Source organism: Artibeus jamaicensis, unplaced genomic scaffold, assembly GCF_021234435.1.
Source record: "Artibeus jamaicensis isolate MK-2021 breed Jamaican fruit bat unplaced genomic scaffold, CSHL_Jam_final contig_1998, whole genome shotgun sequence".
NCBI lineage: Eukaryota > Metazoa > Chordata > Mammalia > Chiroptera > Phyllostomidae > Artibeus > Artibeus jamaicensis.
Genome location: NW_026521407.1, coordinates 18,006,725 through 18,020,133, shown reverse-complemented (window position 1 = coordinate 18,020,133; position 13,409 = coordinate 18,006,725). Strand labels below are relative to the sequence as shown.

General features: G+C 50.7%; 1 protein-coding gene across 5 annotated transcripts in view; it reads right to left on the bottom strand.

Moving 5' to 3' along the window:
• ARSG (arylsulfatase G) overlaps window positions 1-13,409 on the bottom strand; it is a 120,255-nt gene that overhangs the window by 63,237 nt on the left and 43,609 nt on the right. For all 5 annotated transcript variants that reach the window (XR_008389737.1, XM_053655566.1, XM_053655583.1 and 2 more), the window contains exons 3-4: window positions 2,837-3,024; window positions 1,068-1,115 (exon numbers count right to left, since the gene is read on the bottom strand). Coding sequence is in view for 4 of the 5 variants with exons in the window: in XM_053655566.1 (XP_053511541.1) it covers window positions 1,068-1,115; window positions 2,837-3,024 (236 nt within the window). In the remaining variant the exon portion in view is untranslated. The remainder of the gene's footprint in view (window positions 1-1,067; window positions 1,116-2,836; window positions 3,025-13,409) is intronic.

The following is a 13,409-nucleotide window of genomic DNA, read 5'->3' as shown; positions in this document are numbered from 1 at the left end:
ACTTGGCATCTGTTCTGTAAGCCTGCATTCTTACACCCAGGAAAAATTTAATTTTCCACCATTTAATACTGCAGTGCTGTGGAGTATGTAATTAAAAGAGGATTTGATGAATACCTTTTTGTAGCATGCAAAGAAAACACTTTGCTGGGTTCTGGCTAGAAGACCAGATTTGCAAACCATCTTGTGATTAGTTAGACCAAAGTGGGAGGAAGTAAAGAGAATTATTAAACACTGACCAACCCCAGTGCAATTACTGACACATTCGAAAGAATTTGAGGAAAATCTACCACATGCATGACACTTTAAGGGATAAAAGTATAAATTCTGCCCTCAGAAGACTTCTTGTCTGAAGAGAAAATAAGATACACAGATGAAGCTGTAGGAGGTGGATAATCAGTAAGCCAACAAGAGCCACCAGAGGAAGAAGTTAACCCCAGCTTCTGGGAGGGGGAAGGGACTGGGATGGAAGTCTCGGAGTGCTTCTAGGAAGAGATGGCCTTCCAGCTAGAATCCAGAAGGCTAGCGGGATTGGGGTACTGGGGCGAGGTGGGGGCGGGGGCGGAATGTGAGAGTTAAATTGAGACCTGAATACTGGGTGTTGACTTTTTTTCTGAGATCCGCCCTCATCCTGTCTCTTCTCCAACCCGAGCTTTAGTGAGAAGTTCCCCACAGCACTTCCCTACTCCTCCCCCAGGGCCCACACGGCCGAGATCCCGGCTTCGGGGAACCAATTGGATGGTTTTTGCTCCTTACCACACTAGATGTGTCTGGACCTCACAGCAGCCAAATGTTCCCCAAGATGGAGGAGTTTCTAGGTCACAGAGAACAATGGGGCTCACGGTGGGGAACTAAGGACAGGGAAGAGGAAAGGTGCTGGGAGGGAGAGATGTGAGATCAAGGGGAGCCCCAGACACCCCAAATGTGCCCAAGTGATGCTGTGAATGAAGATATTCTATCTTAGGAGAGATGTCCACAAGAGCAGGAAGGCTTAACATTACTGAAGTCTTTTTATATGGAGATCTTTATTTTCTATTTCCCAAGTAACAAATTCCCCAAAGAATTCTTACCACGGAAGTTGGGGTGATATGAGCTATGATGCCCAAGATGCCATTTGCCTGTAGAAAAACAAGAGGAAGAATTTTAGAGGAATCCCCATGGGGCTCCCAGCCCCTCTGGGCAGTTGATCATATACTCAAATCTCCATCAGTGTTGCCCTTTACTGAGGACAAGTAAAGAGAGGCTGTAAACACAGCATGAAAGCCAAGCCTTGCTCTGTGGGACCCCAAGGGAGTCCACAGGGAGACAGAAGGCAAGCAAGGATGACTCAGCAGCTACACAGGAGAATGCACAGGGAAAGGGGAAGACAAGCTACTACTGGGAGCCCAGAGAAGCTAGCGGGCTGAGCTTCTTCCCCTCCGGGAGGTTTCAGTGCCCACTGCACCCTCCCCACAGCACCCCCACTCTGCCTTCCTGGGCTGGGGCCCTGCAAAGGGCACAGGTGCACACCCCACCTAGTCTCAGAGATGCCCGGTTCCTGCCTGGTTTCATTGTCTTCTTCTCTGGCCAACGCAGCAGCCTGAAGACAATGAACAAGAAACTGCCTCCCCGCTGCAGCGCAAGTGCAGAGACACCCATCGGGCCACAAATGAGGAAGCTCAGACGCTCTGCCGCTCCTCACTCTGCAAATGCCCAGGGTTTGAGAGGAGTAACTGCTGATGTACACCAACAGCTTTGATAATGCTGGAACTCTCTGCCCTGTTGATTCCGCTCTGCATAAAGACCCCAGGGAAATGACCCACAAGGCAAAGGGGCAAAGAAATGGATATGGCACCGAGATCTGAAGAGTGGGACCCTCCCCTGCCTCCGCATGCACGGTGGCAGGAGGCTGGCCTCCCACAGGACCCAGCTCTTGCAGTCGGAATAACAAGCACAGGCAGCCTGAGGATTCCGTTCGGACGGCTGGGTTGCCATCTCCCCTGCAGGGAAGACCAGCAACGAGGCAAAGCATGAGAACATGTTGGGCCAGGCACACCTGTCGACGCCTATCAGCCCCAGGCCAGGTGACACTGAACAACTGTCTAAAACTCAGTTTTCGTGCTACCATGTCCTGGTGCAAATAAACACTCAGCCTGGCGCAAAACAAATACTAAGGAAGAGGTGCTGACTTAGAAAGAAAAGAAAGCCCTTGGGCCCTGTGGCAGATGCTGCTGTTTGCCTGCCCCTGCACCGGTGTGAGCACTCATTTTACTCACAGAACTGCGGTTCTGTTCGGGCAGCCGGAGACCTGTGCCTGAGGCCAAATAATCATGATCCTGGTTTCCCAGCCTTCCTTGCAACAAAGAGTGGCCGTGTGACCCAGCTCCCACCAATAAGACTTAAGTGCACTTCTGGGACAGAGAAAAGATTTGTTTTCCTGATAAAAGTCAACTGCCTTCCCTCCCTTTTTCCTTCCTTGAAGCCAAAATATGGTGAATGGTACCAAAGTGGCTCTACTACAGCCCGGGGGCAGCAAACGGAAGGATGAAAGCTAACACAGTACCGACAGCAGAGCAGAAAAGTACAATTTCTTTGAGTTGGCTGAGCCAGCGAAAGCAATCGCTAGCCTCTAAGTTTATTAGAATGAGAGGAAAACAGTTCATATCTGGTTTAGCCCACGGTTAAGTCTTAGCAATCACGTATAGCGGAATGCGTTTCTAACTTATATGGCAAGAAATCAGCAACGATGTAGACGTGAGCAGACCAGGCAGGAACATGTTAGGGGTACACAGACACGAAGCAGCCAGCCTAGGAAAAGCGGTGGCAGACGGGGGTCCGGGCTGCGGGGCGCCGGTGTTACCTATCATCCCAGTGACATAGCCGGCCTGCTGCAACACCTCGGCCAAGGTGGTCTCGTTGAGCGGAAGACCCCCCACAGAGGTGACCGCAAAGTTGTGTGTGACTCCATTGCGAAGGCCCAGACGGCCAGTGAGCAGCGAAGCCCGGGAGGGTGAGCAGGTGGAGGCAGCTGCGTGGAAATCCACAAACCTGCAGGGAAAAAGGAAAGCCGTCGAGATCTCTCCAACCACAGGAAGACAAACCAGGAGAAAAGTCCACTGTCACTCAGTTCCGGAGATTCCAGGGCTGGGAGAAAGCTCTCGCATGGTTCAGTAGCAAAACAGGTGAGCAGAATGAAGTCCAGAGAGGCAATGTGACGAACCCAAGGTCACACAGGTGATTCTCAGTGATATAATCCAACATATTCAATCAATCCTCATTATCCAAAGATTCCATATTTCCTAAGTTTATTGGTAACCCCCAAATCGATACTCAGTGGCTCTGAAGTGGTTATACAGACATACACGCAGATCTTTGAAAAAGGTGAGTCACCCAAGAACACGCGTGTTCTCAGCTGAGGTCGGCCCTCAAACGGTAAGAACGTGTCCTCCTCCTCACTGCCTGTTTACTGCCATGGTTTACATGTGTTATAGAAGCTTAACTCAGGAATGTGATATAGTGCTGTTGGCTGTGAGTTCAATGTTAATGAATCAAAAATGTGTAGTAAATAAGGTGCTTTTAAAAAGAAACATAAAACAAGGGTCTGTGCTGATTAGTTGATGAAAATGTGGCCAGAGGCTCACAGGAACCTAACCTTGTATTTCCCCTAGAAGCAGTGGCCCGGTCTTCCCTAATTCACTGTCCAGACACTTTATAGTGTGTAACTACTGCCAATAACAAGAACTGACTGTATCTGCTGCCCATTACCATAGACCCAGCTCTTTTTTCAGACACTATGGAGAAATATAAAAAAAGTTTAGCCATTTTCCTACCCTCGAGGAACATGATTGAACTTCATGTCACTAACAATGAGGCAACTTGACCTTGTGTGCCTCCTGATGGGATGCAATATGACGTTCATAACATCAGAGATTCTTGCCAGAAACTTTAACCTCAATGTAATCAGACCTCTGCACCTGATTTCCAGATTATAGAATATAGCTAAAAGAAGAACAAGCTGTTCGACACTACCAGGAAATAATTCACAAGCCAATCTCTAGACATTCTCAAGACAACTGGTCGATCTCTCTCAAAAGGTCACTATCTGAGGGAAAACTGGACAGAAAGGGGGATACCGTACATTCAAAAAGACTTAAGAGGCGTAACCAAATGGAATACATGATTCTGGACTGGATCCCAGTTCAAACAAGCTAACGTAACACATTCAGGGGTTAATTAGAAGAATTTAATATTGACTGAATATAAGATGCTGTTAGGGAATTACTGTTCATTTTCTTGATTATGGTCACGTGGAAAAATGTTTTTCTTCGTTTTCCATTTTTACTGAGATGTAATTGTATCCAGGTAAGGTACAGGATGTAATGATTTGACACGTGTCTATGTTGTGAAACGATCACAGTAAGTTAACATCCAGCCCCTCCCGTACAAATTTTTTTTCTCGTGATGAGAACTCTCAGATCCACTCTCTTTGCAAGTTTTAAATATAAAATACAGTGTTGTTAACTACAGTCTCCACGCTGTGCACTACACCCCCTTCACTCTCACACCCCCCTTCATGTCAGCCCGCTCACCAAGTTCTACTCGTTCTGCCTCCTTAAATGGCTCCCGGACCTGTCCCCTCTCTGTCACCCACTGTCACTGTCTTAATAGAGGTACTTAGGAACTAGAGTCAAAATTATTACAAGAGGTTGGTCTTCCTGCCACTGCAACCCCGTGCCCCACATGAATGCAGAGGTCTCTCTCCAGTGCAAATCTGACCACACAATTTCTTATTGTGGTCAGGGTCTCTGCCTGCCTGCTTCCTCGGGCTCATCTGCGTCCCCAGTCCTCCACACACTGTGCTCCCCTACCTCTGTGTCTGCGCCCATGGCGCTCCCCCTACTGGGAAGGCCTCCCTCATCCTGACTGACAAGTCCCAGCTGTCTTCATGACCTAACTGAAATGTCACCACCTCCACGTCCTCCACCCTGACTCTCTTCTCCCCCAAGCTATCTGTACTCCCTCTGCCCCCCACGCCTGCACAGAATCAGCACCCCTCTTCTCTATGTAATTATACTGCCTTTGGCAATAACCCTCTATAACGCTGACCCACAGTTCTTCATGTTGGTGTTCAGGGCAGTGTAGAGATGGCCACAGATTCTTCCGCAAGCCTCCCAATGACAGGTGAGGTGTGAGTCCCCTCCCCTTGGCTGGGTGACTGTTTTGACCACTAGGATAATGTAGAAGTGACACTGTGCTATTTTCTGGGCTCTGGCCTCACAGGATTGGCAGCTTCCACCTCTCCCCTTGAAATACTCTGTGAACTGCTATAGCGGGGAAGCTGGACTGCCCCAGACCGCCACGTTAGAGAGGACATCTGTAGGTGCTGTGGCCAATGACCCCATCTGGAGATCAGACACATGAGTGAAGCCACCTGGGACGCCCACCCATCTACTTGCTGAATTCCATGGACTGACCTTTGTCAAAACAATGAGAAAAAAAAAAGAATTGCCCAGCCAAGACATGCCTGCATTCCTCACCCACAAAATCGTGAGGTGTAATAAAATGGCTATTGATGGAAGCTACTAACGTTGGGAGGCGGTTTTGTAGTCTGTTACTTGGCAATACACAGCCGGAACGATGCCCCGCTCTGTTGTGGAGTGGGCACCACCCGGTGTGTGCTGAGTGGATAATGCCACTGTCCTCTTGGCTTCTGTACAACATCACAAGTCTTGCTAAACAGACCTGGGCCTCCGTCCCAGAACATGGTTATTTTCAAGGTGACAAATGGCAAGGAAGGGACAGCATCGGGAGCAATGACAGTGCACTGTGAGAGGCCAGCACTGCCTGTCTGGTTATGCTGGCCCCGAAGCCACGCTCCTGGAAGCAGGCTGCGTGATGTCTTCATCCGACAGAACGAGGACAGGGAAGGTGTGTGCGGCGATATGCACTGTTGACTTCACACGTGCCGGGCCGGGCCTCCCCCAGGCCTCAGGGGCACCCCGGCTCGCAGCTCTGGCCTTCTACCCCTGCCAGATGTGGGGTCACACAGGGAGGGCGGTGGTCAGACTCCTGGAACTGAAACCCAGGGCCCTCGCTGTTGCAGGTGGCTGGCAGCCGCCGCCCCGAGAGTTCCAAACCGAGCTCCCCCTCGGGGCTCACACTTTGCTCCCAGGAAAACGCCCGTCCCTGCCCTGCCTCTTCTGTTCTTTCCCTGAGATTAAAGCACAAGGCCCCTCCCACCTCCCGCTCCAAAATGGTCCTTATAATAACTCTTACTGCTCTCACAGCTGATGCTTGTAAAGCCCGTCTATCACCCAGGCACCTCTTGAAGCACTGTACATGCGTGAAGTCATGAACAACTACCGCCCCAGATTCACTCTGTGTGGAATCTGTCACTCTGTGTGAGCTCCCCAGGCTTGCTGCTGTCACCTCTCTACCCACCGCAGTCGGAGCGACTGCCCGATTTGCAGGGCCCAGTGCACAATGAAGACGTTCAGGCCTCTGTTCAAAAGTTACCAAGCATTTGAAGATGGCAACGGAAGAGCATTCAGCACCACTCACACTGCGGTCTGGAGCTAAACAGTGCCCATCTGTCCAGCTGGGTGCGCTGCCTCGCTCCCCACTTACAATTCCAATTCCCAGCTCCCCTTTCCCCTGCCACCTCCCATGGGTCACACAAAGTAACCTTAAGAACTCTTACCAGCTAACATTAATTCCTGGCTGGAAACCCTCTAATGGGTTCTCATGGCCATCTAAGTAAATCCAAATTCATTATTATCCTGATCTACAGGCCCTCCACCGGTGCCCTCCGGCCCAGGAGCTGGAACTCACAATGGGACCACGTGGGTTACAGGTGTATGGAGACCAGGTTCTTCTCAGCCTCAGGGAGGCCAGGTGGGGCCCTGGGCAATTGGCAGCTCCAGGGCAGTCTTGCCCTGGCTGTCTGTGCCCTGCATAACCCAAGGAAAGAGATCCCCTTAGGGCAGAATGTGCAGGGGGCCGTTGGGGAGGGGCACCAAGCATCCTGGTTGAAGCCCATGGCTGTCTACTTCCAACTGCCTCGGTGGAAAGGGGCACAGGTGTCATCATGGGACATGTGGGGACTCTCTGACCCAGGTGATTAGACCCCACCCAACACCTGCTGCCCACTCTCTCCCCCTAGCTACACTGTCCAGAATTGCTCTTCCTGGAACACCACAGGCTAGCTCCCGCCTCAGGCCCTTGTAATGTCCCATCTGCAAAGCTCTGCTCTAGTCTCCATGTGGCTGGCCCTTTTTGTCATCGGGGTCTCGGCTCTCCTTTCACCTTGGAAAGGCCTCTCCTGACCTGACCACTGTCTGCCACATCCCTGGCTCTGTTTTGTCCTTGGCCCTCATCATCTCTGACCTCTTCTTGTTCATGGACTTTGTCCCCGTGCTTGTTGCCCAGCCCCCCGTCTAGAAGGGAGTTCCGCAAGAGCACGGGTGTCTGCCTAGTCCCACCAACGACCCCGGGGTCCCGTTCCAGACCTCCGGAAGGCTGTTTCTCCACAGTCAGCAGTGGGGGTCCTGTGCTCTATTGGTGACACAGTTCTTCCTGTCTGGTGGGACAGCCTAGCCTGCGTGGACGCTGGCTTGCTCAGCCGGATTCTCAGCGGTCACCAAGATACTGTCTCTCCAGCGGCTGGTTATGCAGACACTGAAACCAGATTGGACATTCTTCCCTCACTCGTCTTTCTGCCTCCCAGCAGACAGATGTGCACGCCACCTGTCACCTCAAACCCGCCGCCTGTGAGCTGAGGCAGTCACCCACAGCAGAAGCAGCTACAGGAAAGAAGCCACAGCCTTTTGCATCAGGAAGCTAATACTTTGGCAAAAGTGTGAAGACATATCTGGATAAGGAAAAATAGGATGAGCCCTGTGCAAGAAATAGAAAGAAAGTGTTACAGGAAGCAGTTGCAGGGAGGCTGCAAGTGTGGGCAAAGAAGCTGGAGTCAAACCCAGCCCCAGCTCCCTGGAGTGTGAGACTAAACAGGTAACTTAACCTAAATCTCATTATCTCCCTCCACAAAGTGGGTATGACCATCACCAGGTTATTTCAGGGATTTAATGGGATGATGCATATGAAGCACTGAGCGGAGCTTGAGATACAGAGTAGGTTCTTTTAAAGTTCACAGTAGCCAACATGATTACTGCCATAACTAGCTACTGGGGAAAAGAAGAACATCCCAGGTACGGTAGGGGAGCAGTGGGCAGGGAATGAGTGGCTGGAATCCCAGGGGTGAGTTGCTATTGACATTACATGGGCATCAAATTCACTGCCACACCCACGCTGCAGGTTAACTTGGCCTTGACGTGCACGGAACCAAGCTGAGTCCTGCCTCCAAAAGCCTGCATCCACTCCCTTCCTGGTCACATGGGCTCAAGTCTGTCTTCTAGTGCCTGCGCCAGCCCCCGGAGTCCTTCAGATCCTGCCATTCCCAGGATGCCATCAACATGGTCATTGTCCCTCACCTAAATCACTTCTCGGGGACTTTCCATGACGCCAAGCTAACTCTCTCCAACCATGAGGGCACACTGATGAGGCATGCCATCCCTCAGCCCCGGTTTTCAGTGACTTCCTTCTGCTTGGCCACCACTACCTCCTCTGCTCTGGTGCACCCTGCCTCTCCAGCCTTCTGAGCCACTGCTGCCTGCTCTGAGCTGAACTGTGTCCCCCGAAAGGCTATGTTGCAGTCCTAACCCCCATATCTCAGAATGTGACCTTATCTAGAAATAGTCATTGCAGAGATGAGTGAGGCCGAGGTCATCCTGGAGCAGGGAGGGTCCTTAACCCAATGTAACTGGTGTGCTTACGAGAGAGACACAGAGAGGATGCCACGTGCAGACAGACACACAGAGGCAAGGACTGGAGTTACACTGCCTCGGACTGAGGAATGCCTGAGGCTGCTAGAGGCTGGAAGAGGCAGGGAAAAAGTCCACCAGAACTTCAGAGGGAGCACAACTCTGCCAACACCTTGATTTTTAACTTCTAGCCTCCAGAATCGTGAAAATAAACCTCTCACAGCCACTCGGTCTGTGGTCCTTTGTCACAGCAGCAGCAGGAAACTAATACAGCACCCTGTAGAGGCCCAGGGGTCAGCCCAACGGGACTCTTAATTCCAGGAAGATCTCACATCCCGCACCCAGCTCTCGGGCGCAACAGCTGGGCTCCGCCGGGCCTCGGCCCAGAGTGCTTGCCCCTCATCTTGCCCTTGTCCAAACTCCCCCATCCTTCAAACCCTACCACTGTCACGGAGCCTTTCCTCACCCTCTGGGAGGATGGGTCTTGACTTTGACTTCTAGAGCATGTGAATCTTCTGCAGCCTTTCTTTACATGCCTGAACGTAGCCGTCTGCCTGACAACATCGGAGCACTTACTAGAACCGTCCACCATCAGGGGTGTCTTCCTGTGGTGCCTCCGCCCATTCTCCCCGGCTCTTCCACGTGACTCCTGCGCCTGGTCCCTGCCCCACACTCACTGGTGTCACACTCACTTCCACGCAACCCTGTGAGCCAGACAGAGACACAAGGATGCCCATTTCCCAACCGACTTCCAGGGGCGGGCACAGGAACCAGTGTCAGTGGTCACAAATTACACAGGCAATCAGAATCTGAAGTTTGCCTTGGCGAGTGTGCAGTTAATTAAGACTAAGGGCACTGAAATGGAGCAAAGAAAAAGTCCTACAGTCGCTAAGCTTAAGAGACTTTTGTCCACTGTGGCTTGACTTTGCCAGTGGATCTGGGATGCTCAAAACTGATGACCATCATTTCCTCTCCCCGGTGCCACAGACCGAATGTTTGTGTCCCACAAAATTCGTATGCGGAAATACCAAAGGATGTATTAGGAGGCGGGGTCTTTGGGGTCATAGGTTTAGAGGAGGTCACGACAGTAAAGCTCCCACGATGAGATGAGTGACCTTTTAAGAAGGTGAGGAGACCAGAGCTCTCGCTCTACCCTCCACATGAGGACACAAGGAGAAGCTGGCCTTCCGCCATCCAGGAAGAAGGCCATTAGCAAAACCTGACCGTGGACTTCCCAGCCTCCTAAACTAAAAAAAATAAACGTATATTGTTCAAGCTACTACTCTGTTGTATTTGTTGCAGCAGCCCAAGCTAACACACCTAAGCAGTGCCCAAAATACGCGGCAACCCTGAGCCCACTGGCCCGCTTCTCCTGACTGTCCTGACTATGGTCTCTCCTTGGCCACGTCGGTGCCGTCACCCTGGAAACAGCTGCAGCACAATTCTACAGCGAGGTGTAGCTTTAAGCTCCTTCCCAGACTGGTGGTTCTGTGAGGATGGGGCTTGGAGTCGCAAAGCCAGTCCCAAGCACAGCGCCTTGCTGGGATGGAGCTGCTCCAGCAAAATCGGGTGGATGAACAAACCAAACTGGAAGAGAGAGAGGCCCATGTCGTTTGATTGGAAAAAACACGTTAGTCCACTTACCACATAATCGCTTGAGCCGATGTTTCTAGGGCTCGATTCATTCCCGGCTGTGTGATAAAGTTCATAGCTCAACTCTCAGAAACAATCTCACTTCCTTTATTCCCAAGTTTTTGGAGAGCTCTGACTGTACTCCTCTCAAAAAAAAAAAAACCACCCACCTGACCACATCCCACGCAGCCCTATGAACTGACCTGCATGTCACCTTTCCCCTGCACCCACCCCTGTCTCCATTTGGCAGGGACTAATTAATAAGTAATAAAATGGCCCTGCTATTTGGAAAGCGTCTTTTGTTTTTCTCCAGATCTATCTGGGCAGGCTCAGGCCAGTTCACCAACAGGGGTCCTAATTAAAGTCTGAAAATGCATTGTCAAGCAAAGCTGGAAACACACAGCCAGACATTACAGCAGCCTGTTAACAGGAAAATCAGCTTAAATTAAGACACAGCCAGACGGAAACCAAAGCAACTTGCCATTGCATAAATTACGTGTATTAGAATCAGGGAGCGTTAGCGCTGAAAACGCCACCCCGAGAGCCCTAGAGAGACATAACATTGCAAAGATAAGTGTGTCCAGCCTTCATTTATAAGGAATTTAAAATAGATGATGGGGCAACTCTCTAAATTGCTATGTGACTGGAATAAAAACTATCTTTGCTCCATTCATAATTTAAAGGGTTGGAGGTGGAACTAGGGTTTTAAAATCATTCGCTGTGGCCTTTGTGGATAGAAGAACAGGGGTGGGAAGTGAGAACTAGAAAAACGCTAACTTGGGGCTGAGACACACCAGCTCGACCCGAGCCCCCGTGTTTCCTTCTGTGAAATGGGAAGGCAGCCAAGGCCCCCCCTCGGGAGGTTATTAGGCAGGATAACTGAGGTATCCAGGATTAGGGCCCTTTGTGAATTACAAGCAAATGTGGCAACAAATAGCAAGGTTTGTGTGTTTTGTTTACTCATTCATTCATTTCATTCATTCATGCATCTACCCATACTCTTGATCTTGGCAAAGAAAAAAAAAAGATTCCTAACAGCTGACCTTGGCATGATGCTGGGCAATTTTTTCCTTTCCTCTTCACATTTTCCTTGTGAATATGTGCATGTTCACACTCTAGGAAGGACACACGCAAGGAACGTGAAAACGCGATGCACGCACAGGCATCTCAGTGCCTCCCGGATCGGACACTTCTCCCCACGGCCACAAGCCGGAGCCAAGCCACGCAGGAGGCACCTACGACATGCGCCTCCTGGCCTCCACGCCACCAGAGTGGACCACCCCGAGTAAGCTGGGACGATCTATCTCAAATGCAGCTGATGACGTCAGTGCTCAGGGGGCCCCACTGCCCTCAGGATCTAGTCCAAACACTTGAGTGCACATACGGTGCCCTTCGCCAGCTGCCTGTCTACGCGCTTAGTTTTACACTCCCTGTCCCAGCCACACCCGACCACCAGAATGCAAGCCAGCCCCAGGGGAGTGAGGGCTTTTTATTGTTTGGATCATATATATTCCCAGTACCTAAGACAGTACCTGGGGGGGGGCTCTAGGAGTACCTGCTGAGTGAATGGGTCACCGTTCAGTTCTGGGTCTTGGTTCATGCTTTTCCCTCTGCCTACAACACTCCTTCCCCCTCTGCATCTAGCCAATTCCTACTCATCTTTAAGGTCTCGGCATTCAGGTCCTAACAGATTAATTGGCTTCCCTCTGGAGAACTGGCCTTTCTTACTGTCCCACGGCACTATCTTTAACATGATTTTTACTCTGAGCTTTACCACCCAAAGGTGAGAAGCCCAGCGTGAAGCTTTCTTCATTCTTGACTGTGACCCATCTGTAAATAATGTGCTCATTCCAGCCCCTAGGATGTCGACTCAGGTTATTAAAGGTGGGACAAACGTCAGGAATCCCTACCCCGGCAGCCCATCGCCCTTCTGCATTCTAAATGCTTGTTTTCTGGTCTTTATTTGCCACCGGACTGTAAGCCTCTGAGGGGAAGAGCTGGCTGAGGTCTCGCGGCCTTAGCCTCATGATCTGCTCTTGGCAGAAATTCATTGTTGAATGAATGTAGTTGGGAGACTGGAACGGGGAATGAATGATATCCACTGGACAGGCTATTTTGAACATGCAGTTGTGAAGCAAGCTGGCACCAAGACCTCACTGGTTAATATTTCAGTTCCTTTTCTCTAAGATTAGCTGCCATCTAGATCATCGTGTTCCTCTGTGTCCCCATCTATTAAACAGAGCCACGAGGTGAAAGGCTGCAGTGCCATTTCTAAAGACTTCACCTTGGCCCAGGTGGGCATCACATGACGTTTATGTCTACCTGACCTCCTTACCCAAGAGCAAGGATGTAAAACTGTCCAGCCCATAATGCTGAGAGCCTACAAGGAAAAGATAGGCTGGGATCTCACAAATCACACATTTCAGAGTTAATGACAAAGGTCACAGGACAAGAGGATGTCTCCCTGATGAGGGCCCTCCACCCTGAATCTGAATTACTGTGGGGAGGGGGAGAAAGCTGGAAGGGGATTACATGGTGGGGGGCCTGCTCTCTCTCGCTCTCTCTCTCTCTCTTCCCCCCCCCAACATAAGTCTCTTTAAGAGGGTCCTTTCTGCTCTGACGCTCATGGCCTCCACCAGACTGCAAGACCGCATCACCGTTCCCTGCAGTTCCGAGTGCCAGCCTGGTTCTCACCTTCCTGTGGTTACTGTGGAATCCCAAGGGTAGCGGGATGGCTGAGGAAATCCTGAAAGGTGACAGGATGGGTGAATTTTTGCAAAAGCCAATGCCGAGAACAGAAATCAAATCAGGTGTTTGACCGAACTGACAGTTCAACTCCTTCCTTGCTGAGGCCCTTTTTAGAAACAGCCTCAAGTCCCTGAGAGCCTCTGACTTTCCAGTGTTCAATATTGAGCTTTGATTTCCAGCTAAGCCCCTGCCTATAACTCTTAGCAATAGCACTGACTTTACACAAAATTA